Consider the following 22,559-nt stretch of genomic DNA (forward strand, 5'->3'; position numbering starts at 1 on the left):
GACACGCTGAACCTTGACAACTTATCTCTTTCTTCGGAGAGTATCGAGTTATTTTTGTGCGTCACTTTATTGTGTTACAACTATAATGTGAGACGAGAGCATGTTGCTAATAGGGCCTGGCCTATCTTTTATCAACATCCAGTCTGGGATCCTATGGAATGGTTCGGAAGTATTAATCAAATTTGGATAAAATTGGATTTGCAAAAAGTCGAATTAATCAGATTGATATATTTTATGCTTTCTCGAGTTTTTGTATCGATATTTTATGCGTCTAAACTATGTTATGCGTTATTTTCCACGTTTCTTTATTCGAAAAATTGAATTAATCATATTGAAAGTATTTGGTTGTTTATTTTATGTTTATATTGATTCAGTTAGTAGAACAAAACTTGGTTCGAAATCAAAAAAATTGTTCTTTATTAGTTTTGAAGATAATGAGTTTGGTTATCATTTTCGGGATGATCAAAATCGAAAGATTATTCAGAGCAGATATGTAATATTCAATAAGCAAGTATTGTACAAAGACAACTCAAGCATTGGAGTCGGAGATGAATGTCATGAAGTCAAGAAGAATGATGAAATGCGATTGACAGATATATCTGTGAATGAATTGAAAAGTAATAATCATGAAGATGAAGAAGCAAAAACACAAGATGATGACTTCGGTGGTTAAAGTGACTAGATCTTCGAGAACAATTAGATTATCTTAAAGATGCTCCACTGCATTTCATTATATTTTGCTTAAAGACATTGGTGAGCCGGAGATCTATGAAGAGGCCATGCAAACTAATAATTCAACCAAGTGAGAGTTAGTCATTGAAGATGAGATGAATTCATTGTCATCCAACTAAGCGTGAGAGTTAACAGAACTTCTGCAAGGCAAAAAGGTATTACATGACAAGTGGGTGTATCGGTTAAAAGAAGAACATGATGAAAGCAATCAGTAAAAGGCTAGAATTGTTGTAAAACAAATTCAACACAAGAAAGACATTGAATACACTGAGATTTTCTCTCCAATGGCTAAGTTAACTACTATAAATTTTGTACTCGGAGTAGTAAAAAAGAATATTTACATTTGGGGCAATTAGATGTAATGGCGACGTTTATTTATTGATACCTAGATGAAAAATTTATATGAAGTAGTCACGGGATATTGAAGTACGAGGAAAAGAGAAAATAGTGTACAAACTTCATAAGAGTTTGTACTGTTTCAAAAAAGCTCCATGACAGTGGTACATGAATTTTGATGGATTCATGACTAATAATGGTTTTTGAGATGTCAGGATGATCACTGTTGTTATGTGAAGAAGTTTTGATAGTTCTTATATCATTCTACTACTATGTGAAGATGATATGTTGATAGCAAGAGCCTGTCTAGAGAAGATTGATAAACTCAATAAAGAGTTATCAAAAGAATTTGTTATGAAAGATTTGGGATCGTGAGCTCGCAAACATATTCAATAATAGGCTCGAAAATTTAATCAAACCAAGCTCAAACTTAAGGATATTCGGCTCGTGAGCTGCAAACATATTCAATAATAAGCTCGCTAGCTAAAGCTCGGCTTGTTTAGGTGGCTCGTAAGCTCGAGCTCGAGCTCGACTTATTTAGGTGGCTCGTAAGCTCGAACTTTGTTTATATATTGAGTTGACAAATAAAAATATTAGTACTAATGTCAATAGAAGGAATTGAACACAGAACATAGTTGAAAAAAATATGAATTTACACCACAGAGTCACAATTATATTTTTAATCTTAATTACATATCATTTTACTAAAATGTTCTTTAAAACACAATAAATTAACAGAAATACACCAAATTATTTTTTTTCTCCAAAAAATTTACATCACCTAGTCATATACACGTTGAGTAACTTTACAAATTATTATTTATATGGTGATATCAATGTATGACGAATATTTGTTATCTGGATACTAGATGTATTATTGTGATGTTCAATAATATACTGAGTTTATGTTTTTTTAGTTATTATTTTTGTCGTTTTGGTTATTTATAATTGAATTTACATTTTTATGTATGATTTAAAATTAGTTCATAGATATATTTAATTTTTAACAAGCTCGAATTTGAGCTGAATTCTATGTTTTACAAGCTCAAAAACGAGATGAGCTCAAGCCAGACTTTTTAAACATGATAAAATAACTATTAATGAATCAAGTTCGAGCACGGCTTCATTAACATGATAAACGAGCTTTTAACGAGTCGACTTCAAGATTTTCCCGAGCTTAGTTATTTCAAGACAAATCGAGCTCGAGCCTAATAATAGAAGCTCGAATCGAGCTCAAGCGAGCCAAATTCAAGCTTGATGCCGTTTGGTTTGGTTTGGTTTGGTTTGGTTTGGATGTGATCCCTGATAGGGAATGCCGAAAGTTACATGAATATTGGAACCGGACAGTAACTCTAGAGCAAGTGGGTCTGCGTCAAACAACTTAACTATTGCAATGTTGTAATGTTGTTTGCTCTCAGCAGAGCTCGAGCCTTAAACAATCTTAAACGAGCCAAACTTAAGCCTGATACTGTTTGATTTGGTTTGGTTTGCTTTGGATGTGATCCCTGATAGGGAATGCCAAAAGTTACATGAATATTGGAACCAGACAGTGACTCGAGAACAAGTGGGTATGCGTCAAACAACTTAACTATTGCTATGTCGTTTGCTCTCAGCAGAGCTCGAGCCTTAAATAATTTTAAATGAGCCAAGCTTAAACTTGATACTGTTTGATTTGGTTTGAATGTGATCCCTGATAGGGAATGCCGAAAGTTACATAAAAATTGGAACCAAACAGTGACTCGAGAGCAAGTGGAGCTGCGTCAAACAACTTAACTAGCTGCTGCGTGTAAATAAAATTTATTTTTAGTTAAAACTATATACTATTTTTAAATTTTTAATATGTTGAAAAAAAATCTAATTGTTCCGGGATAAAAATTATTTTGAAAATGAGATATATAGTTTCAAGATGTTGAAGAAACAAATACTATGAATTATGAAAAAAATGGAAAAGATATTTTTGTGGTTGGGTGTGTCAAGTGTTTTTACAATTTTTTTAGTTAAAAAGCACATGAAATTGTAATGTTAAGAAAAAGAAAATTTAATCAAGGTCACGAGTGGTATATTAGAATAAAATAAAATAAGAATGTAATCAATTTTGGAATTGAATAATAATATAAATTGAATTATAAGTTTATTACATTCAAACGATTGTTACGAAAAAATAAAATATGAATGAAATGAAATTTTTTTTTATTGTCAAATAATTTTTTACTTAAATTTAAAAATTATTGCTACTAAAAAATCTTTATTTTTGCATTGTCTCTTATTTTTCCGAAATGATAATATTTTATTTTTGTGTATTTTAATTTTATATTTTAAAATAGCATTCCTCTAATTATATAACGATGTGAAAAAAAACTAAAAAAATCACAATATGACTTTAATCTCTTGATATATTTATATTCGAAAACCATTAATTAAATTTTAAAATTGCGTTTGAATAGAAGAATTTGAGTAGATTTAACATTAATTTCATAGTTCGAATTCATTGTATAAGTTTGAATGATTTGAAATCTATTATGTTAGTTGTTCACTTGTTAACATACTAATTTAAAATCTATTGATTTGAAATCTATAAAAAAAAAATACAAATCAATAAATTCAAACACAACTTTAATGTATTTTAAACACTTGTTAAATACATGCAAACTTTTTGGTGTTTTGAAATTAAAGTGAAGTGGATTTTAATGGGAGCCTTTTTTTCAAAGAAATATTTCGGAACCTCTTTTTTGTATATACCTAAACTAATATTTGAGGCAAAAACTTGTGTGAGACGGTCTCACGGGTCGTATTTAGTGAGACGAATCTCTTATTTGGGTCTTCCATGAAAAAGTATTATTTTTTATATTAAAAATATTAATTTTTATTGTGAATATCAATAGAGTTGATATATCTCATAGATATTCGTGAGATCGACTCATAAAAGACATGCTCAAGATTTGAACCAACTCCTAGATTTGAACCAACTCCATAACCAAAGATTCGTGTGGCCGAACTTTTCAAATGAAGACCAGTCGGTCAAAAAAGCCACCGGGCCCCACTTTAGGTAAATTTGTTGGTCAGGCTGACAAGTGGCTGTTTACGGATCCGGGCATCGCCCGACCCTACCAATATATAAGAACATCTCACACCGCAAATTCGCCATTCGCAGTTCCTCCCATTGTCAAAATCAAAACAATTTCACGCTTCAGTCATGCTGCTTGCAATCCAATCCTCGATCTCCTTCTCTTTCGATCGTCGTTTGGTCTCAGATTCCGTGTTTCACTCCGTCTCTTCTCCCTCCGCGGCGTCGCGATCTGATGGAGTTGTCGCAGCACATTTGCGCCGCCGCAGCGTGGGAGGTCTGGTGATGAATGCGGCGAAAGAGGCCATTAATCGCCCCATTCTCGACGTCGTTTTTCAACCGTTCGAAGAAGTGAAGAAGGAGCTTCTTCTCGTCCCTACTCTTCCTCAAGCCTCTCTTGCTCGCCACAAGTACTCTGACTTCTGCGAGGCCGCCATTAATGAACAGATCAAGTTTGCTCACCATTTTATTATTACTCGATCGTTTTATTCATTTTGAGTTTGTTCTACTACTCTAATTTCCGAGGAATTTGTTTTATTCAATGTAGCAGTTACTAATCCTGCATTGGGGGATCGGTGATGGAAATTATAAATGTTGATCGGTTTTACTTAACTTACACCATAGATATTTAGACCTGCTTTTTTATCTGTTCCCTTGCTGCATATCGATATATATGTTAAATTCTTGACCTAATTAATTTTGTTTTCTCTTGAATTTGCAGCGTTGAATATAACGTTTCGTACGTGTATCATGCAATGTATGCCTACTTCGACAGAGATAATGTTGCTCTAAAGGGGCTCGCCAAGTAATTTTCTCGATGCTATACGTATATGACATTTGTGTTTTTCACAAAGGTGTGGAATGTATCGTCAAATTTTTATATTATTTCACATCATCAAATGTTGATATGATTCTAAAAAACGGGCATTTCCAAATCGAGCCATGGTTTGGCTAAAGCTATGCCTCGTGGGCAGTGGCTCAGCCATATATGGCCACCCGGGCTGACCCATTTTTTTTAAAAAATTATTTATTAATTGCATAAATTTGATATTAGTTTGGATGACTAAATTTAAAAGATTTCAGAGTTTAAAAATTATAGCCTGAGTAGCTACGCTAAAATGAGCTAAACGGCCCGACTATTCCTGAATCATATGAGGGAATAGAGTAAGGGTACCGATCCATGTTCAGAAATTTCATAAAATCGAACTTTTAATAAATCTATATTTCGATGGATTACATAACATTGATATTTTCATATCTGGGATATCTTTCATTTAAAATAAATTAAATTGTGGATTGGGCTAACAACAATGTAAGGAGACTATATTACTTTACTTTTACATGAATTATAAATCTTTGTCATTGCAGTTTTTTCAAGGAATCTAGCATAGAGGAAAGGGAGCATGCGGAAAAATTCATGGAATATCAGGTTATTTGTGATATCGTTTGCTTTTTAATACTATGATCAGACGAGCGGACCTAGCATCTTGATTTAGTGTAGACAACAATATATGATAATTAATTAATAAAAATATATATGAATCTTTTGATCAAGTAATCATCGAGCACCACAAAATAATTATCTTATAATTGATATTTTCGAGTCTTCGTTTATTGAAATCTTTGCACAATAGTTTCATTATCAATTGCTATAAATATTTTTTTTCTTTACATAGACAATGTTCTACCCTTCATCCATCACCCATTTGATTTAAGGACTCTCTCTACAGTCGCAGTCACAACCAATAGAATTAATATAAAATATATTATTAGCAATTTGATTATTTATTTAAAGCAATTTCTTGTGATTGTGTAGTAATGTATAACAAATTTTATTCAAAAAGAAAAATGAAACTATATAACATATGGCGTAAGATGTTAAAGTTTAGAATTTTAAGAAGTGCACAATAACTTAACCATTACTAAGGTAAATTACTATTTTTTCGTCTCAGTTTGCAAGGGTGGAGCCATATCCATGTCCACCTGGACTGTGACCTGGGTGGGTTTTTCTATTTTTAATTTTTTTTACGTTGAGATTTTAGCCTATTTAGATCAAACATAGAAGGAAAGACAACGCCCATAAATATGAAAACTTTTGTATTTAGCCTTGGTAACCCGGGTAGAAAAAAGAGCATAACCAAAAAAATAAAGATTTTACCTCAGAAAATCTAATTGTTATTAACTTAATTGATTGTATTATTTTATATTTTATTAAGAAAATTTTAGCTCAAGATGTATCAAATTTCTAGCTCCACCATCATCAGTGTAGCTGCCCACACTAGGCTAAGGGTAGCTCCGCCTGTTTTATGATCTCAATTTGTTCTTATGTCGTGCAGAACAAGAGAGGTGGAGAAGTCAAGTTGCAGTCTATGATGATGCCCATATCTAACTATGATCATCTTGAGAAAGGAGATGCATTGTATGGTAGGTTGTCTACCTAAAAGTTGCGTGATTATTGTTATCGTCGTCGTCGTCGTCGTCGTCGTTATTCCAATTGATCCAGAAATTCTTATTGATGTATTTATCTTTTTATGATTGAGCTTCTCTTTAATCTCGAATGGAGAATTATTCTGGTCATGTCCTGCCTAAATATTTATGTTTTTATCAATTGATGATTGAGCTTTTTTAAAATCTCGAATGGAGAAATGATTCCAGTCATGTCCAGTGTCCTGCCTAAATTGTTGTTCAGTGGAGTCTGGAGATCGTGTGCTATCTTCTCAGTAGAATTTTTTTACTCTTGAATGTTGTTCCATTAATAACTAACTTCATCAAGTCAAGGGCTTGGATTAGCTCTGCCTGCCAAACGATTGTTTTTTCTTCCTTTGCAATCTGTCCGATTGGATTCTAGTATTTATACCTTTTACATATTGGTTGTGTTGTCTGTCAGCTTCCAGGCTATATCAATAGAAAACAGGGTATAGAGACTTAGATAAATGGTTTGCTTACATTCCTACGGTTAAAAGGTTTCTGGTCCAGATACTATGATGCTTATGCAACTTTACAATATAAACATTTTTTTGGATGTGAAATGTAGTTGAATTTTCAGTCTGGTTTATGAAAACGTGAACCTTTTTTTTTCTTTTCATATTGCTGATTTGTTTCACAATTCAAATCCAGCTATGGAGTTGGCCTTGTCCCTGGAAAAGTTAACCAATGAAAAACTTCTGAATCTGCACAAGGTTAGATTGCTGCATTTACTTCCACATTAGCACAAAGTTTCCTTTCTATTCTTTGCATTAAGGGATCACCATCACTTTTGCGTAATTGATAGGTTGCCGAAGAGAACAATGATATTCAACTGGCTGATTTCCTGGAGAGTGAATTTCTGGTGGAACAGGTGAAATATCTTTATTCTCTTATGTTTTTCGCAGTTATTATAGTGACACTAGTAAAACCGATAGACATTTTTCAACTACCGAATTCCCGTTTCAACTTGAATACTAATTGTGTCGCTGATCAGGTCGAGTCAATCAAAAAGATATCCGAATATGTGGCTCAGCTGAGGAGGGTTGGCAGAGGCCATGGTATCTTTTCGTTCCTTGCTGTTTATTTTCCTTTAGTGGTTATTTATATTTTCTTAAATCTTACTCGTGGATGTCATTTCCAGGTGTTTGGCACTTTGATAAGATGCTTGTAGTCTGATGCAGCGGCAGCTTGAGAAAATGTTGCTATGTGTATAACTAGTTGCTGGTGTCTCACATGTATGCAATCTTCTCTAAATAATGTTTCGTTGTACTATTTTTTTAGTTCAATTCAGTCAGAGCTATTTTCATGCTTTAACAATGATTGAGGAAGTAGCTTTGATTCAAAAACATAACATGTAATGCTATTTCTTAGCAATTGAGTTGCTATTTCATATTATCTTTTATTTGTTATTATTTTGGACATAAATTTTAAAGTGCTACCTAAAAATAATAAAGTTCTTTTGCTTTCAAATATTTTAGGTTGTGCTTAAATGACATGATTTGATTTGAAAAAAATGATTTGATTTGTGCATGAATTTGAATGATAAATCTATCATAGTTATATTATATTTTCATGAATTATACGAGTTGAATTTAAAATTCACCCAACATAAATTCAATCAAACATATTTAAAATCAATTAGTTTTAATTTCATAACTTTAAATTCTTTTGTCCAAGCCCAAGTATTACTAACATAATACCAATTTATTTGTATGCTTTTTTATATTTCAGGAATGATTGTTTACTGTTCAGTAAAAAAAAGTCATGGTTTTTTTTAGTATTGATGCTGATTTCCATGCATAATCATGCTAAGCAAAATTAAAATAAATTGCTCAGCTTCTGCTTTATCAATCCAAATGTCATTTGTTAAAAAAATTTCTTGGAAACTTTGTTTGGAGTTTAGCGTTACGTAATTTTGCATTATGTATGCTAATGTTACAAATGGAAAAATATAATAGTTGGTTGTTTTTAACTATTTATTAAATTAATTAAAGCAAATATTTACATATTTCTTTGATAAAAAATTATTTGAATTTTTTTACTAATTATACTACATTGATGTGACTTAAAAAATATAAATAAACAATAAATCGATTCTAGTTATAATAGAAACGAACTTATTTATTAAAGATTAGTTTGTTAATTTGAAGAAAAATAGATTTTTAACAATAATATAAAACATATAAATAGACAATAGATCGATGCTAAACACTAATTTGTTAATTTGAAGAAGAAAACAAAACGTATATAAGTAAATTAGTTCTTTTACATATTAGTATTTCACTCGTGCTATACACGAAAAATTATTTTATGTAATTGATGATTAAAATTAGTAAATATTAATTTTTGAATAATTATTTAAAATTATTGATATAATATAATGAATATATTTAAATTTTAAATATTATTATAAAAAATTATTATATCAATATATTTATGTCATTTGATATAACAATCAAAAGATGATAATAATATATTGTTGTTGGATTGACTTATTTATCTCGTTAAGTGAAACTGCTATTAATAAAAAAAAATTTAAAAAATCATATATTATTTTGTCTTCAAAATTTTAAACAATAAATAATCATTTTTCAAAAATTCAATTTTTTGTCATTTATTAGATGAATTTTTTTATATTAAAAATATAATTATTTTTTGGACATGTTAAAAATATTTATATTAAATTTCTATTAAGATATATATTTTAAAGTTCTATTAAGGTACATAATAATAAATGAGTAGGTCTCTTGTGATACGGTCTCACGAATCTTTATCTGTGAGACGGGTCAACCCTACCGATATTCACAATAAAAAGAAATACTTTTAGCATAAAAAAAATATTTTTCTATGGATAATCCAAATAAGATATCCGTCTCACAAAATACGACCCGTGAGACCGTCTCACACAAGTTTTTGCCGTAATAAAAATAGTTTACAAACACTCTTTTAAAATTTGAAAAACGTAATATTGTATAAAAAAATTTATATTTTATTTAGTATGATAGAAAAAGTAAACATAAAATATATAAAAGTAACACACACCTTAAAATCATGATTGAAATTAAATAGAATGATATAATCAATGCAAATACTTAAATGTATTTTTTATTTTCGAGGAACATCAAATTTGAATTTGAATTTTAAAAAATAAATTGAAAAAAATTCACATTTAATAACATATTTATTTCTTATGTGATTAGATCGTATCAACGAATTAATAAAAGTTTAAGTGTCAAATAATTTATTTTGAGACATAATCATCATTTCGTGTAATAATGTAGTTTATTTGTATCAGTTTTATATTTTACAACAATTCACGTGCTCGGTTCCTTTTAAATTTATTAAGCTAATGAATAACTCGAGTTCGGCTCGTTAAACAAGATAATTCTCGAACTCGTCAAACATTATTAGCCAAAAGGTCAACAAAAATATGAAAATTTAAGGTGATAAGCTATCATTTTATAGCATTTCAACAACTCACATTACATTTAGATTTCGATGTGTGACAATTCAAGTTATTATTGTATATTTATGGCTCAAGAAACCAGTTGAGCTCTCACTCGACATAAACGAGTCGGGCTCGAGCTCGTTTACAAGTCGAATATCCGTAAGCTCGAGCTCACCTCGATAAAAGTGTCTAGCTCATCTCGATATGATCTCTTACGAGATTTTCACAAGCTCCGAGTAGTTTGCGAACGACTTAGTTCGTTTACATCTCTAGACAAAGTTGTGGTGCGTTGTTTTGAAACTTCTTGATCATTTGGAAAAATATGATGAAACGTGTTTCATTTTACGATTAATTTTTTTTTTTTGGTAGTATTCTAGTTTATTTTTATATTTGAAAATTATAATTTTGGAATATCGTGTGTATTATTCAGATTTGGTTGTGCTTGTTTAAGGGTATTCGTGTTAAAATGGTGAGAGTTCTAATTCTTTAATATATTGTATATTTTTGTTTATTGAAAACAATGTTTTTAAAATTTTTATTTTCTAGTCCAGTGGAAAACATATGATGTGTTTGTTGAACGTAAATTTGGCATGTACGATAGTTGGGAAGAAGCATACAGTGTATTGAATAAATTTAGCGATGCTTCTCACAAATCATGTTTGAGCAGGTCAATGCAGTGAAAAAGATATTTTAATGGTGTTCTAGGTATTTTACTTATGAAAAAACTACGAATAAAAAATATTTCGATTATAAAAAAATTTCTATTATACAAATGATAGATGCATACTTATAAATCTGATCATATTAGAGCGCGTCAAGAAGTACTTGGTACTACAATCGCTAGATTAACATTACCAAATCTGAAAGATGCTCCAAGATCATTTCGACTGTTTATTCGAGAACTACGATTTTTAGCTCTGGAACTGAATCATTTCTTTATATCTGATAAAAACTTCTAGATGAATAGAAAAGAAGCTTAATCGAAATGAATCAAAAATTTTCTCTATGATTGAATTATGGTAAAAATTAGACAAGATTTCCAACTTAAATACGAAAAACAGAGAACCAAATCAGGTCAATTGGAAAACGGAGGATGAAATCGGGATAGTGACATAAACCAAGGGGCTACTTTATAATTATCCCAGAAAGTAACTATTCAAACGGGTTTCGATATTTGGGCCTCCGCTTAAGGCCCAGACGATAGTTAACTATTTATATTTTATCATCAGTATAGTGGGCCGATAGTGTGCACAATATAATCCCATATTTGTTACTAGGGTTTCAAAGTCTGCATTTGGTTTTTATCGCTCGACCCTGCAGTTTCATTGCAGAAGCAAGACGGCGGAGAATACAGCACCACCGTAGTCGGAGGCTGCTGTCCTTTTTTCGAGTCCTTTATAAACAACATGGTTAGTCACTCTTCCACTTTCTCTCAGCTTCTGCAATCCCTCGATGGAACTTTACCATCAATTCCCTTTGATTTTATTCTAGATAGAAACGGGTTGCATTGATGTTGCCTACATCTGATTTGATTGTTCTGCTATGTCTACGTACTTGAAGACTTTGTTTTTCTTTTTGCCCAGATGTATATCGCATTTTCTATATGACTAAATGGGCCTTAATTTGTGTTTTTTACTTGCTTACCTATTCTTTGTTTGCCCTCATTAAAGTTTCAGATTTGGTCGAAAAATGGTTGAGTTTGGACAGAGAATTATTTGGCAAAAAAAGTACTGTATAAGTCGCGTTATTCTATTTTTTTTGTAAGTAGGAGCTGTTTTAAGATTGGTTTCGATACGATGCATAAGTTGAACTTGATTAAATTTTCGAAGCAAAATTAATATTTCTGTTTTTTAGCTCTAACATCGACAAAATATGTGAGAACTTGGGCAGTGTTTGGTAAAGTTTGTTAAAAATTGTTTACGTTCTCCCAAAACAGAAACAAACCTACACAATCTCCTAAAAAATTATTTTTAAAATACTAACATCCCTTATATACCATTAAAATTAAATTAAAATAGTTGAATGTATTTGATATTACCTCACTAAACCAGCAAACTTTTAAATTTCATGACATATATCTATTTTAAAAACTAAAATCAAATGTACATTATAGTTTCCAATGCGATCTATGAAAGCACATTTTCTGTCACTATGAATCATAACCGTAGTTTCAAGTATGCATGCATTTTGAAAAGTTTTCGGATTGAAAGCTCATTAATCGCTTTTACCCTCTAAAGAATAAATATTGAGATATAATTCTGGGACTGTCCTGCCCCTATTGGTGATACCGAGAATAATATGTACAAATTTGTCGTTCGTCATGGTTATTCACGTATCGTACAGATTTGGTGCTGCCTGGACATGTTACTTTCTGCTTGCTTAACGATGGAATGTGCTGAACTACACGTTTATTGTTTTCCATAAATTAAAGTTTCTGTTATCTGCACTTGTATAATTTATTCTGATAGAGGCAGAATATCTGTAATAATTGTCACTTGAACGTGATTGACTCAAGATCTTGAATAATTACCGTGATTGCAGGCCAGGGGATTGAAGAAACATTTGAAGAGGCTTAATGCCCCCAAGCATTGGATGCTTGACAAGCTTGGTGGAGCATTCGTAAGTAAAGCACTATAGTCTTTGGCAAAGCTATGTCACTACCTGGTTTACTAACCTCCTATCATATTCTCTGTATTAGGCACCCAAGCCATCTTCTGGTCCTCATAAATCAAGGGAATGCTTGCCTTTGATCCTTATATTGCGTAACAGGTTGAAGTATGCTCTGACTTATCGTGAGGTGATTTCTATTTTGATGCAACGCCATGTTTTGGTTGATGGGAAGGTTAGGACTGATAAAACTTACCCATCTGGCTTCATGGGTATGCCCACAACCTAAATGACTTCCAAGTTAAAATTATTTTATTTAACATTCAAGCTAGAAACAATACTTCATCGTCATGATTATGTTAAATATTTTCATTTGCTACTAATTACAGATGTTGTCTCAATTCCTAAGACAAATGAGAACTTCCGTCTGCTCTATGACACCAAAGGCAGATTCCGTCTCCATTCAATCAGGGATGAAGAAGCAAAGGTTGGTTGCACTATATATTTAGTTAGACTTCAGACATATCTATTAGGCGGTTCAGTTGTGAGTAGAATCACTACCATTTCTATTATTTTTGGTCGAAATTTTTTTTTTGGGCAACACAATTCGAAAATGTTCTGGTTTCTCTTATTAGACAATTCCTTTTGTTCGCTTCATCATGAAGCTGCATACTCTAAGAGAGCCAACTATTTGTTTTTAGTAATATGGTTTGGCTTCTTAAATGAATTGTATTATTGTGAGATATTTTCTCAAGGGCTCACATGGTCAGTCTTCTTGCAGTTTAAACTTTGCAAGGTGCGGTCAGTACAATTTGGAAAGAAGGGTATCCCATACCTCAACACCTATGATGGGAGAACCATTCGATACCCTGATCCCCTCATCAAAGCCAACGACACAATCAAATTGGATTTGGAGACCAACAAGATTGCCGACTTCATCAAATTCGATGTTGGTAATGTTGTGATGGTGACTGGTGGAAGAAACAGGGGGCGTGTTGGAGTAATCAAGAACAGAGAAAAACATAAGGGTAGCTTTGAGACCATCCACGTTCAGGATGCACTGGGTCATGAGTTCGCCACTCGGTTGGGAAATGTTTACACAATCGGTAAAGGTACAAAGCCTTGGGTATCTCTACCCAAGGGGAAAGGTATAAAATTATCCATCATCGAAGAGGCACGAAAAAGGATTGCTGCCCAGTCAGCTGCTACTGCTTGATGTGGTCCTTCATATCAAGGAATGACTTAGATTGGGTAAGCTTTGCTTTTGTTTCATTTTCGAGCAATAGACTACCTTGAGACAGCGGTATTATCGCCAGTTGCAGTTTGTGTTTTGGATTTTTTGTTGTTTTGAGAAATATATCTATCATGGTTGCCAATCTTTCGTGTTATTATATCTGACATTTGCGTAATTGTTTCAAATGATATCAGTTGGATGATTTGCATTTTAAAGTGATTTAACCAATTTAGCACAATTCTTATTGCAATTTTTATTCTAATTTTTGAACTGAAACCTATCGAGTATCGAATCTTCTCTTTTAAAAGTTATTTTATATCTATTTTAGAGCGATACTTGGTATAATATGCATGTATGTTAAGTTTTAACTTAAAGTTCATTTTGGTATGATAAATTTGTTTACGAAGTATAACTTCGGTGGAATAAAATATATTTTTATTTAATTTTACATGTAAGATTTTATTTCATCATTTTTTTACTTGTAGAAAAGAAAATAGTTTGTGGACGAGATTTTAAAACTACTAATACATTTTAAAGGTATTCCTATTGAAGATTTTTTTTGCGGAAGTCTTGTTGAATATATTTTAAAATTAAATTATTAAGTTTTGATAAAGTAAGATAAAAAAATTGAGTAGGTCTTTTGTGAGACGTTCTCACGAATTTTTATTTGTGAGATGAGTCAACCCTATCGATATACCATAAAAAGTAATATTCTTAGCATAAAAAGTAATATTTTTTCATGGATGACTCAAATAAGAGATCCGTCTCACAAAATACGATCCGTGAGATCGTTTCACACAAATTTTTGCCAAAAAAATTATGGATACGTTGATATAAAGCAACCAACCCAGACATTAAAAACATGCATGATACTTATTAACGTATGTAGCAACTGGCAAGTAACTCTTACCTGGAAAAAATAATTTTAAATAAAGGAAAAAATAGTTAAAAACATGCATGGTTGGAGTATATATTGTGATGCTCAATATAATTTTCGTGTAAATCGCATTAGATAAAACTTATAAATCGTACTACATTGTATGCAGTGAATCGTCCGAGAAAAATATTGCTTAAATATCTATTCTATTTTATTAAAAAGAGATTAATGATAAAAATTGTCAAAAATGCTAAAATATATATATTCATTTTTGTCCTTTTATTATGGATAAATTGACCAAAATTATTTTCAATTAAAATTGTATTGTAATCTTTCATGATTTTTTATAATTATATTTTAATTTATATTTAAATAAAAATCAAATAAATTATAAAAAATATTTTTAGTATAATTTGAATTGTACGTGGCCATTTTATAAGCAACGAGCGAATCAAAACGTTTATAGAAGACGACTTCTCGAAGAAACCAGCTGCTCACGTAGCATTTCTCGTCTTCGCACTCCATCTCATATTCCTCTCCGCCATTGTAATCGGTAAAGTCATTCTATACTTCATCTCTTATCTTTCGAATAATTCTCGATTGCTGACAATGAGATGAAATCACTCGGCATAAGACTCATAGTTTACGCGGCTTTTGGTGTGGCTACACAAACTTTTGTTTGTTAAAGCTTTCTGTAGATTTGACTCGTCGTTTTGATCCTGAATTTTACGATTTTTTCACGTCCTCTGTCGTGATTGTGTGTTTTTTTTATGGGAATCTGGCGATTTTGTAGCAGCTTGTTACATTTTAAGCTTCCTGGGAAAAGACCAGGGGAAGGCAACGAAATTGAAGGAAGAGCTTCTGGAAGAGTTATTTATAAACGTCGATTCGGTAGCTTTTCTGATAATCCGAACGTTTCGAATACGAAAAGCCGCAGAATTTGTTGCCTTAGTGGAGAGGACGGTGATAGCTGCTGCGGTCATAGAACTACGGAGATGGCTTTTGGTGATGGAACTCCTGGAGATATCGACGAGGTTCTCCATAGCAGGCAATTAGCAGTCTATGGACGAGATGCCATGCGGCGGCTTTTTGCATCTAATGTTCTTGTCTCTGGAATGCAAGGTCTTGGAGTCGAGATTGGTATGGACTTCTCCTGCTTTCGGATACTCGTACTTTTATCATCTTTCTTAGTGTTTTGATGATATAATATTACATACGCCTGCATATCTTTTTATTTCAAATTGTTGAGTACTTTGTGATCTCGGTAGATATTAGTGGCCAATTAGTGGCCAATTGTTTCACGCATATTGCAATGGAACATGTCGCAATCGTTTCAATGTAGATGTAGTTATATCAAATGTATAACCGTTCTGCACATTTTCCATTCTTGTATTCAGAGCCATTAATTCTCCCATTCCACGCCAAGTCCAGTCTCACTTCACGTTCTCATTACACATCAGAACACGGCTGTTCCATCCACGAGTCGATGAGGCCCATTCGCCAAACAATACTTCTGATTCTAGTTTAGTTGCTGTTGGACTTTTAGCGTGAATTTGAAAAAATAATCGCAGTTTTTGTTTTTTTGTATCCCCAAGCCCGTTTCTTCACAAAATAAAATCAGATATATCTACTCTTTTTTCATGTAAAACATTTCTATAAATTTAATGTAGTTATTATATGTAATATAACGTTTCATAGATTTTCAAAACAAGTATATTTTAATCAAATATACTATATTTCGAAGTATTAAAATACATTATTCAAATTATCTCCCAAAACCATCTATCAAGAGTCGAGACATTTCCCCATGACACAAAAAATAAAACCAAACACCACGAATGTTATTGTATTCAGCTTATCATTTCCAAATTTTCATTTCTGCATTTTATATTTGCTTTACTATGTGAATAGATAACTCAATTTTTAAGTTGGATTTCCTTTCTAACTGGGGAACAATATTTCCCATTCATATCTTGAAGTTAACTATCTTTTGCTTTTCTTGGTACTTAATTGCAAGCTTGAGGTTCAAAGCTTCAACCAGTGATTCTTATAGAGCAATTTTTCTAGTTATAATGTTTATTCTATCATTAGATAAAGGCTTACTGAATTAGTAAACCCGAGGGCACGCAATTCATATCTATTTTTTTTCAAACTCGCAGCTAAGAACCTTATCCTTGCTGGTGTCAAGTCTGTGACATTGCATGATGAAGGGACCGTGGAATTGTGGGATATGTCCGGTAACTTTATCTTCTCTGAAGAAGATTTGGGCAAGAACAGGGCTTTGGCCTCTGTTCGGAAGTTACAAGAGCTCAATAATGCTGTGGGCATCTCGACTTTGTCTACGAAATTGGCTAAAGATCAACTTTCTGATTTTCAGGTAATTTTCTTTATTATTAAAGTGTATGTATAGGATAGAAGTTACCTTTGGCTGCATTTATTGTGATTACCACCATGAAATGCTTGATAGTTTACTACATGCATTCAGTATTTACACCGTTCTGTCTGATGGCCTGTCATTGGGTAACATAGTGGCTCATATTATGATTTGCAGCTTTCAACTCTTTGGAAGTTGATCTGTTGATCCTATGTTTTTTGGAAAGGCGTGTGTAATAAATATGATTTCAAAATCACGACTAATTTGAATATTTGCGAAGAATGCAGGCTGTGGTTTTTACAGACATCAATTTAAAAAGTGCGATTGAATTTAATGAATACTGCCACAATCATCAGCCTCCAATTGCTTTCATTAAGACAGAAGTGAGGGGCGTTTTTGGTAGCGTGTTCTGTGATTTTGGACCTGAGTTCACCGTCTTTGATGTCGATGGTGAGGTACCTCATACAGGAATTATTGCATCTATCAGTAATGGCAACCCCGCTCTTGTGTCTTGTGTGGATGATGAAAGGCTTGAATTTGAGGATGGAGATCTGGTTGTGTTCTCAGAAATTCGGGGAATGACAGAACTCAATGATGGAAAGCCAAGAAAGATTAAAACTACAAATCCATACTCTTTTACCCTTGATGAAGATACGACAAACTTTAGTACTTATGAGAGTGGTGGGATTGTAACTCAGATAAAGCAGCCCAAAGTGTTGAACTTCAAGCCGCTGAGGGAAGCTATCAAAGATCCTCCTGATTACCTTCTATGTGATTTCTCTAAGTTTGACCGACCACCTCTCTTGCATTTGGCATTTCTATCACTGGACAAGTTTGTGTCTGAATTTGGACGGTTTCCTTTAGCTGGCTGTGAAGAGGATGCCCTGAAGTTTGTAGCTCTGACCAGCGACTTAAATGAAAACTTAGGTGATGCGAAACTGAAAGATATAAATTTGAAACTTTTAAGACACTTTGCCTTTGGTGCCCGAGCTGTACTTAATCCAATGGCTGCCATGTTTGGTGGATTTGTTGGGCAAGAAATTATGAAGGCATGCTCTGGGAAGTTTCATCCTCTCTTTCAGGTGGTGGTGTTGTTTGGCATACTAAGATTTTTTACCCCCGCTTCAATCTTCCCTAAGGTTATTGGTGGATATCTAAAATGGTCAGGGAATCTGGATACCTACTCAAATGTCTTTGCTAGTTTCAAGATCAAGTTTAGTGGTTAAAAGCAATGAGTTTATACCAGCTTAACTTTCTTTTTTCGTGTTTGTGCAGTTTTTCTACTTTGACTCTGTGGAATCACTGCCTACTGAAACATTAGATCCCAGAGATTTCAGACCGTTAAATAGTCGATATGATGCCCAGATATCTGTGTTTGGGTCTAAGCTTCAAAAGAAGCTAGAAGATGCAAAAGTTTTTGTTGTCGGATCTGGCGCTCTGGGCTGCGAGTTCCTTAAGAATTTAGCACTAATGGGAGTTTCGTGCGGAGAACATGGAAATTTGACTGTTACTGATGATGATGTAATAGAGAAGAGTAATCTCAGCAGACAGTTCCTCTTCCGAGATTTGAACATTGGGTCCGCCAAATCTACTACTGCTGCTGCAGCTGCTTCGTCAATTAATCCTCTTCTCCGGATAGAAGCTTTACAGAATCGTGTTGGTCCTGAGACGGAAAATGTTTTTGATGATACCTTCTGGGAGAATCTGAATGTTGTGATTAATGCCCTTGACAATGTAAATGCAAGACTTTATGTTGACCAGAGATGCTTGTATTTCCAAAGACCACTTCTTGAGTCTGGAACATTAGGCCCAAAATGCAACACGCAGATGGTTATCCCCCATCTGACAGAAAATTATGGCGCTTCCCAAGATCCCCCGGAGAAACAGGCGCCTATGTGTACTTTGCACTCCTTTCCACATAATATTGATCATTGCTTGACATGGGCAAGATCAGAATTTGAAGGGTTGCTTGAAAAAACACCAGCTGAAGTAAATGCCTATCTCTCTAACCCTGGTGAATATATATCTTCAGTGAGAAATACTGGTGATGCTCAAGCCAGAGACAATTTGGAACATATAATTGAGTGTCTGGACCGGGAACGATGTGAATCATTCCAAGATTGTATTAAATGGGCTCGTCTTAAGTAATTCTCTATATTATTCTGTATTAAGCCTGCGTGTTTCTTGAAGAATCTTTCATTCAACACATTTCCAACATACCGTCATTCATGTGCAGGTTTGAAGATTATTTTGCAAGCAGAGTTAAGCAGTTGACTTTCACCTTCCCTGAAGATGCTGCAACCAGTTCTGGTGCCCCTTTCTGGTCAGCCCCTAAGAGGTTTCCTCATCCCCTGCAGTTTTCTACAGCTGATACCGGCCATCTTCATTTTATTATGGCAGCATCTATTTTACGTGCTGAGATATTTGGTATTGCCGTACCTGAATGGGCTAAGCATCCTAAGAAATTGGCTGAGGCTGTTGATAAAGTCACTGTTCCTTATTTTCAACCCAAAGAAGGCGTGAACTTTGTCACTGATGAGAAGGCTACCAGTATTTCTCCTGCTTCGGTGGATGATGCAGCAATTATTGATGAATTAATAGTGAAGCTGGAGCAATGTCGCAAGAATTTGCCATCAAGTTTCTCGATGAAACCTATTCATTTTGAGAAGGTTTGTCTCTGGTCTTTAAACAGTAAAGATGTGTTTGAATTGAATCATCTCAATATATCTCGAATCCCTCCAAATTAAATTTTTTTAAAATATATACATCAAATCCATTCAATAATTTCAAATTCATCAATCTAATAGCAACCTAGGATGATGTGATAACTTTTGCATAATCTAGCACCATCCAGAATCTGAGATCTAACTTGGGACACCTGGTCTACGTGATTTGTAAGCACCACCTCCATGCGATGATGTTTTTTTTTTTTTTGTAGTAGATTTATTTATTTTTTCTAATCTTTACCACATAAATTTGCAGGACGATGATTCAAATCATCACATGGACCTGGTAGCTGCGCTTGCGAACATGAGGGCAAGAAACTACAGCATTCCTGAAGTCGACAAGCTAAAAGCTAAATTCATTGCTGGAAGGATTATTCCTGCAATTGCTACTACCACAGCATTGGCCACTGGTTTGGTGTGCCTCGAGCTCTACAAAGTTATCGATGGATCACACAAATTAGAAGACTTTCGCAACACATTTGCTAATCTTGCTCTGCCATTATTCTCCATGGCCGAACCGGTCCCTCCAAAATCGGTCAAACACCGAGACTTTAGCTGGACCATATGGGATAGATGGATCATAAGAAATAGTCCTACTTTGAGGGAGTTACTCCAATGGCTTTCTGATAAGGGATTGAACACGTATAGTGTTTCATTTGGAAATTGTCTGTTGTATAATAGCATGTTCCCCCGGCATGAAGAGCGAATGGACAAGAAGATAGTCGACCTAGTAAGGGATGTCGCAAAGATAGAGCTGCCACCATATCGAAAACACTTGGATTTGGTGGTTGCATGTGAGGATGACGAAGAAAACGATATCGATGTTCCTACTATATCCGTCTACTTCAACTAAACAACCGCATCAAACATGTAAGAATCTTCATATTACGTTTACCAGCTTCAGATTTTCGTAAACTATGAGACATCATCCCCTAACATAGTTGTTGGGATTGTACACGTGAATAGGCAAACTTTCAGGGTGTTGTGATGCACATTATTATTATTTTATCTTTGAAAGGTTTACCTCTTGATGAGATTGTGTGAATGGAATTATTGAAGTGAGAAGGTTATAATTGAATAAATGTGTCTCTTTTTAATATTTCACTTTGGTTATTTTTATCTGACTGAGAAGTAAATTATGTGCTTTATTAATATTATTTAATAATTAATTAATTGAACATGTCTAATTCAGGCAACTAACTTTAAGAAAAGAGAAGCAAATAGATGCCCAAAACTTTACAGTAATGCAGATATTTTTGAGTGGTTATAACTTAATAATGTGTGTAAGTTTATATATTATATATTATTATTGTAAGTGTGATTTTTGTTTAATAAAATATTCTCATGCTTAATTAGTAGTAATTTTTTTAAAAAATCATATTTTAATTTCATCAGGATATTTGGTGATGATGTTTGTTTGAATAATTATTGTCGGAGAGGAGAAGTGGATTCCTTGTCAATTATGATGGGCGAGACTTCATTCTTCTCAAATACCGATCACATAAAATAGAACTATGTTCTAGTTAATTGAGATTCGAAGTTTTGTTTAATGAAGCCGATACTAAGGTCGAGTTAGATTAAACTGTTAAACTTTGAAGTCAAAACCAGTGCAATTTATCTTTTGATCAGTTCCTAATAGATTTAATAAAATTCAAACTTGATCCCAAACATTTAGATATAAATGGCATTTAATTTGATTGTACAACTAGCTTAAATTCACTCAATATCCCTTTTTATCATACACTAATAGCAAATCATGTGCAACGCACGTGAGTAACGAACTTAATGCTGGAATGTTAATCGTAAATTTGCAAACCAATATAGTACATCATTTTTCATAAATTATTCAATAAAAATTATTATTTCACAATTCATTTATTATTTCAAACAAACATGTTTAATTTTTCAATATTTTCCTTGTTTGTTTTTTTAATCATTCAATATTTCTTTTAATTTTTCTACATCTTTGATCAATTAAATTTAAGAATATCATCATCATATCTGATTTTATGTTGAGTAGGTCTCTTGTGAGACGGTCTCACGAATCTTTATCTGTGAGACGGGTCAACCCTACCGATATTCACAATAAAAAGCAATACTCTTAGCATAAAAAGTAATACTTTTTCATGGATGACCCAAATAAGATATCCGTCTCACAAAATACGACCCGTAAGACCGTCTCACACAAGTTTTTTTCTTTTATGTTTCTTTTCCATTATCAGATTTGATGTTGATTAAACAATTTGATATTTACTTTGTTTTTTTTTCTTATGACCTTATTTTGTTTATTTGAGTTATTCGAACTCCAAGGCTTACTCAATTTTATTTCATCTTGTTTTTTTGAAGTCTCACTTGGTTTCTCCATATCTTTCATCACTATTGACAACATATCATTGTTCTTAGTAACTAACTAATTTGTTTAATTTGAAATGAAACTCGTGATAATTTTTGTTTGGTTATATAAAGTTCTATTTATGTTTAGACATATATTTTTCATGTAAATGAACTAAACTAATAATTAAATAAGTTTTCAACTATCTCCTTCAGATATATACAAAAAAGTTACAATGACAAAAAAATTTCATCCAATATTCCGCTCACACAACTTTTAATTATTTCATGTCCTAACATATTTATATATTCTACCAAAAAATCTATTATTTTTATATTATTATTCTTTCACAAGACAAAAGAC

At 32.9% G+C, this 22,559-nt stretch overlaps 3 protein-coding genes across 5 annotated transcripts; all 3 read left to right on the forward strand.

Moving 5' to 3' along the window:
• Positions 1–4,221: 4,221 nt before the first annotated feature.
• On the forward strand, positions 4,222–7,993 carry LOC140972988 (ferritin-3, chloroplastic-like). Its single transcript, XM_073435490.1, has 8 exons — positions 4,222–4,584; positions 4,854–4,937; positions 5,501–5,561; positions 6,469–6,556; positions 7,250–7,311; positions 7,404–7,469; positions 7,593–7,656; positions 7,740–7,993. Exons 1-8 carry the CDS (start codon positions 4,262–4,264, stop codon positions 7,772–7,774), a joined length of 783 nt encoding a protein of 260 aa, XP_073291591.1. The 5' UTR covers positions 4,222–4,261; the 3' UTR covers positions 7,775–7,993.
• Positions 7,994–11,265: 3,272 nt separating this feature from the next.
• On the forward strand, positions 11,266–14,029 carry LOC140972986 (small ribosomal subunit protein eS4x). The gene is made up of 5 exons (XM_073435485.1): positions 11,266–11,455; positions 12,588–12,665; positions 12,745–12,925; positions 13,043–13,140; positions 13,435–14,029. Exons 1-5 carry the CDS (start codon positions 11,453–11,455, stop codon positions 13,867–13,869), a joined length of 795 nt encoding a protein of 264 aa, XP_073291586.1. The 5' UTR covers positions 11,266–11,452; the 3' UTR covers positions 13,870–14,029.
• Positions 14,030–15,214: 1,185 nt separating this feature from the next.
• Positions 15,215–20,895, forward strand: LOC140972987 (ubiquitin-activating enzyme E1 1-like). 3 transcript variants are annotated; one of them, XM_073435488.1, is made up of 7 exons: positions 15,215–15,317; positions 15,561–15,904; positions 16,924–17,141; positions 17,426–18,220; positions 18,414–19,282; positions 19,375–19,807; positions 20,121–20,895. In XM_073435488.1, the coding sequence occupies exons 2-7, from the start codon at positions 15,760–15,762 to the stop codon at positions 20,715–20,717; spliced, it is 3,057 nt and encodes a 1,018-aa protein (XP_073291589.1). In that variant the 5' UTR covers positions 15,215–15,317; positions 15,561–15,759; the 3' UTR covers positions 20,718–20,895. The 3 variants fall into 3 exon arrangements, with proteins under 3 accessions (XP_073291589.1, XP_073291588.1, XP_073291590.1); XM_073435487.1 differs by lacking the exon at positions 15,215–15,317 and having other exon boundaries at positions 15,324–15,904; XM_073435489.1 differs by lacking the exon at positions 15,215–15,317 and having other exon boundaries at positions 15,688–15,904; positions 17,419–18,220.
• The last annotated feature ends 1,664 nt before the right edge of the window (positions 20,896–22,559 follow it).

The sequence above is a fragment of the Primulina huaijiensis genome, chromosome 3, assembly GCF_012295235.1.
Source record: "Primulina huaijiensis isolate GDHJ02 chromosome 3, ASM1229523v2, whole genome shotgun sequence".
NCBI lineage: Eukaryota > Viridiplantae > Streptophyta > Magnoliopsida > Lamiales > Gesneriaceae > Primulina > Primulina huaijiensis.